At 40.0% G+C, this 4,770-nt stretch overlaps 1 protein-coding gene across 1 annotated transcript in view; it reads right to left on the bottom strand.

Moving 5' to 3' along the window:
* Positions 1-1,172: 1,172 nt before the first annotated feature.
* Positions 1,173-4,770, bottom strand: part of PCMT1 (protein-L-isoaspartate (D-aspartate) O-methyltransferase) — a 44,239-nt gene continuing 40,641 nt past the window's right edge. The window contains exons 5-6 of the mRNA XM_007943206.2: positions 3,942-4,027; positions 1,173-1,352 (exon numbers count right to left, since the gene is read on the bottom strand). Of these exons, the coding sequence (XP_007941397.1) occupies positions 1,173-1,352; positions 3,942-4,027 (266 nt within the window). The remainder of the gene's footprint in view (positions 1,353-3,941; positions 4,028-4,770) is intronic.

Raw genomic sequence — 4,770 nt, 5'->3', positions numbered from 1 at the left:
TTTTAACCAATGTGAATTAAAAGTACAACTCAGTTTGAAGAAACTGAGTGAACATCATTACCAATTTTATAATTAAACATTCCTTCAAAAAGTGCCTTCCTTGACTCCAGAAAACAAAATTGAGAAATCTATTAAATTTATAATCAATTTTTATTGACTGATTAAATAAATATCTTACTGTCAAAAACAGATCTAAAATAAGGAAGCTATAAAGCTTTTCTTACTCTGACATTTAACTTCATGTAGTCTTAGCTCGATGGCACATACCAACAACAGTCTTAGCTGATGTCACTCTTACTTATTGATCTTATCCCTCCCACTGGAGGGGGTGAAGAAGGAAGAAAAGAACAGAAATCTTAGCTGCAAATAAAATATTCAGCTTGTGCTGAGACACAAAAGTCGGCATTCCGTTTCTAATGAGCCATGCTGCGAAGCTCATGCTGCATGCCGCTGGCCCTTTTGGGTGGGTTTGTGAGACCTGGGCACTCGTGAGTAGCTTATCCAATCCGCTGCCCTCCTCAGGAACTTGGCTACCTCAGCTCAAAAACTGACTATCCATCTCCACAGAATGGTGAGAAGCTTATTTCTTCTAGAAGCTCTGAAATAAGAGCTGAATGTAAAACAGACACAGGTTGCCAGACATCCATGACTCTGACTGTAAGAGAGAAAACAAGCTGAGAGAATGTTCTCTCTGGGATCCTGACACTTTAGAAAACTGGGACAGCTGTATCATTCCTCTTGGAACAATGGCACAGCAGAGTGAATGGGCAGGAATGAGAGTGAAAGGCTCCTTCTCTTCCAAACCAAAGCTTTGTTTCCATGACCATACAGCAGCTGTAAAAATGATCTGTAAACACAGAAACACTGGGTGGCTGATGAAGCATGAGGTATCCTTAGAAAGTACTGAACTGTGTCTGAAAGTCTCTTTGGGGAAAAGCAAACACCTTTTGTGCTAGCCAAGTCTCACCCCCGTTACCCAAAAATATGAGTTAAACCACAAGAAGGGCAGATCATGCAAACATTTTTCTACATTTTTAATGTGATGAGTATTTGATGTTATAACGGGGTAGCAGACAGGCGACAACCAAAAGAGCAGCTCTTGTAGTCTGAGGTCTTAAAATCCACACCCTTTCACCTTGCATGTGTGGAAGAAGAAAGAGCAGAAGAGAAAATCACTTCCACCTGGACCACTGCTTTTCTTTATCTGTTAAAGGCACGTATATCACCCCCATCAGAGGCTTCATTTTGACGCTGCCATCTTGTAGCTTGTCATACTGCTCCAACATTTGGTTTCCACCTGCAGGACCAACTGGCAATATCAATCTTCCACCAGGCTTTAATTGGTCTATTAGCTAAAAGAAAGAGAAAACCAGATACACAGTTATCTATTTTTATATTAATGGTAATTTTATATCATTATAAACAACCTTCAGTATCCATGGGCAGAAAGCACATAAGTATTTTAATACATACATTCTTTGATTATTGCACTTATAACTCAATTATCCACTTAATTTCATCTACCTATCAGCCTCCTCCACTAAACCACAAGGTCCCTGAGGACAGGGACTGTGCCTTATTTGTCTTTGTAACCCTACCACTTAACTCTGTTTTTCAACTGTAATGCTTAACATGCTTGAACTGAACCACACAATGTAGAACTTTCTTCTTGGGAAAATGAAGGGCAAAGCAGAAAACTTCAACACCATCATGTCTGTTTTGGGTTGGATGGGAAGTATAGAAAATCAGCAAAGAGTCATCCCTCTCCCTTTTTGTAGCACCTGGGGCACCACTGAACCAACAACAAGGGAAACCTAGTTTCACGACAACATTTAGGCACCATGAGGAGAAAAGGGAGGGCTGGAGTCCTGCAGCACGTGAATGAAGACACACCTGGTCCATGAAGAGCCGAGACCACTCAATGAAAAGCCTTCCAGTTAGAAGTTTCAAGGCAGATGTTACCATCAGTAGCCTTACAGATTACTGCTATCAAAACAAGACAGCAAACCTTACTGTGGGTGGTGGTTCCCATGGAAGAGTGCCCTTCAATTATTATTTCGGTTTTTAGCAAGTCAGTCTTATTTTTTCCATTTTAATTTTTATCAAAGTAATATTTACAAGTATTCTTTCAGTCGTTTTCTAAATTTCAAGGCTTATAATGTAAACAAGTAAATACCTTCCATCATACCGATCCTGCTCCCTAAATCCAGTCCTTTTAAATCCTTTTAGTGGCGTCTTCCAGTATTTACCTTTGTATTTCGAATATGCTAGATGAGGATTGAGCTCTGTTACAAGTATTTGGCTCCTTTCCCCTAATCCAACCAACATCATAATTCTGAACTGAGGATCCCAACCCCCTTCACTTAAACACAATCCTACTTCAGATTTTAACGATTTATATTAGGCTGCCATATTTAAAAAAGAAAGAAAAAAGCTAAAAAGCTACTGGTCACGTGCTTGTTGTTGTTGTTGTTATGTGCCATCGAGTCAAACCTGCTCATAGCGACCCCTCCTTGGGTTTCCGAGGCAGTATCACTACGGAAGTAGGATTGCCCAACCTTCCTTCCGAGGAGTGGCTGGTGGGTTTGAACCGCCAGCCGTCTGGTTAGCAGGCAAGTGTCTTAGCCACTATGCTACCAGAGCTCCCGGTCACGTGCTAGTATGTGAAAATTCACTGAGCTGGTCTTTTATGGCTTATACACTTTTCTATATTATGTTAATACTTCAATTAAAATGTTTTTAAGCATTTGGTTTAGTCTTAAAAAAAAAAAACAAGCAACAAGGTGAGAGAAATTAAGGAACTGTCTCAAGATTATTTAGCCAGTGAGCAAGTTGATGACCAGAACAAATCTCCCAACTTGCAGCTTCTCATAACTGATCTAAACACACAAAAGAGAACCCCTCCCAGGTTGGGCATGGATGAGAGAATGGGCAGATGAAACAGTGTCACTTTCAGCCCCTTTCATCAAGCTAAAACAAAGAAAGAAAGAAACAAAAACCAAACAGACCCAAACTCAATTCTGACTCATAGCAACCCCCACTGGGTTTCCAAGGCTGTAAATCTTTACAGAAGCAGACTGCCTCATGTCTCTTCCATGGAGCGGCTGATGGGTTGGAACTACTGACCTACTGGTTAGCAGCCAAATGCCTTAATCACTATACCACCAGAACTCCCTATGATCAAGCCAAGGACTCTGTAAATCTCATAATAAGAGATGTGCATTTATTGAAGGGTCATTACAAGGTCTGATAAAAGCTTATCAGTCTTACTAAGATGAAAAATCAATATTTAAAACATTTCCTTGAATATGTATGTAATACACAATACTGAAATATTGTTTCCTGTCATTGTCAACTATATACATCCTATTACTCTTTAAGGTCCAGTTCAAGTTCCATTTCCACATGAAGTTTTTTTTGACCTGTCTATGCAAAATTCTCTCCCTCCCTGGAACTCCTACAGTGCACATTTTCTTTTCCATTCAATAGCTATCCTGTCCACGTGAGATGCTATCATTAATTTCCCTTCAATGAGATGACACATTTCTTCTGGAACATAAGCTATGTAAAGGTAAAATGCTTGGCAAACACTTCCTAGCATCTCCTAACACAGTCTTGCATATTCTGGTGCTTAATAAAACACCAAATGGATTAATTATCAGGTCATGAGCTCCAGAGTGATTTTCCCAATTTCACCGGTGTACTAGTTCTTAGCTGGATCAAAAACTGCTTGAAGCAGGACAGCCATGAGCTAGGGTTAACTTTCATGTCATTTATGCAACTGCTGCATTAAGGAAAAAAAACAAGCATCAATTAACAGTAATTAAAATATACCACATGAAACTCTCATTACACTTTGCATATCATCTATGAATCATGTCTATATAAATCTTCAGAGTTTTGGTTGAATAAAGTACACAAACAGAAAAGAAAAAACTCACTGCCTGGGGCACAACTGGGGCTGCGGCTCCTACGTGTATAGCGTCGTACGGTGCTTCGGGGGCATATCCCATTCTCCCATCTCCCACTGAAAGGAAAAAAGAGGAGCTGTACAAATCTGTTCAGACAGACCTACCTGTGTGCAGAATCATACTACAGAAAGTTTGCAATGGGGAAAGGGCAGATTTTTCAATAAATAATGCTGGGACAACTGAACACTGATATGGAAACAAATATAACTGAACACCTACCTATTACATCAACAAAAATCAATTTTGGGAAGATCAAAGGCACAAATGTGTAAAGTAACAATGATAAAATTTCAAAACAAATAAGAAAATATCTTCATGACTTTAAAAACCACCAACTGCTGTCAAGTCAATCACAACTCAAATTAACCAGATGTGTGTCAGAGAACTGCGCTCCACAGAGTTTTCAATGATGATTCTTCTACAACAGATCACCAGGCCTTTCCTCTGAGTCACCTCTGAGTAGATACATACCTGTGTAATGCAAATGACTAATGCACTCCGCTGCTAATGAAAGTGGGAGGTTGGAGTCCACCCAGAAGCACTGGAAAGAAAGGCCTGGCAATCTACTTTCAAAAAATCTGCCATTCTGTTTATGCATAGGGAGATAGCTCAGGGGGCAGGAGCGCACGGAGGGATGGACACAGGGAAGAGGTAACTACTGGGAGGAAGTGGGAGGGGAGCTGTTGCATTGGGGTAAATTGTAGTCAATGTCATGAGACAATGTGTGTGTGAACTGCTGTGTGGAAGGTGAATTTGCTCTGTAAACTTTCACCCAAATCACAATTTAAAAAAAAAGTTT

The sequence above is a fragment of the Orycteropus afer genome, unplaced genomic scaffold (assembly GCF_000298275.1).
Source record: "Orycteropus afer afer isolate SDZICR_OR568_19922 unplaced genomic scaffold, OryAfe1.0 scaffold00101, whole genome shotgun sequence".
NCBI classification, from domain to species: domain Eukaryota; kingdom Metazoa; phylum Chordata; class Mammalia; order Tubulidentata; family Orycteropodidae; genus Orycteropus; species Orycteropus afer.
This window is presented reverse-complemented; position numbering and strand designations above follow the sequence as displayed.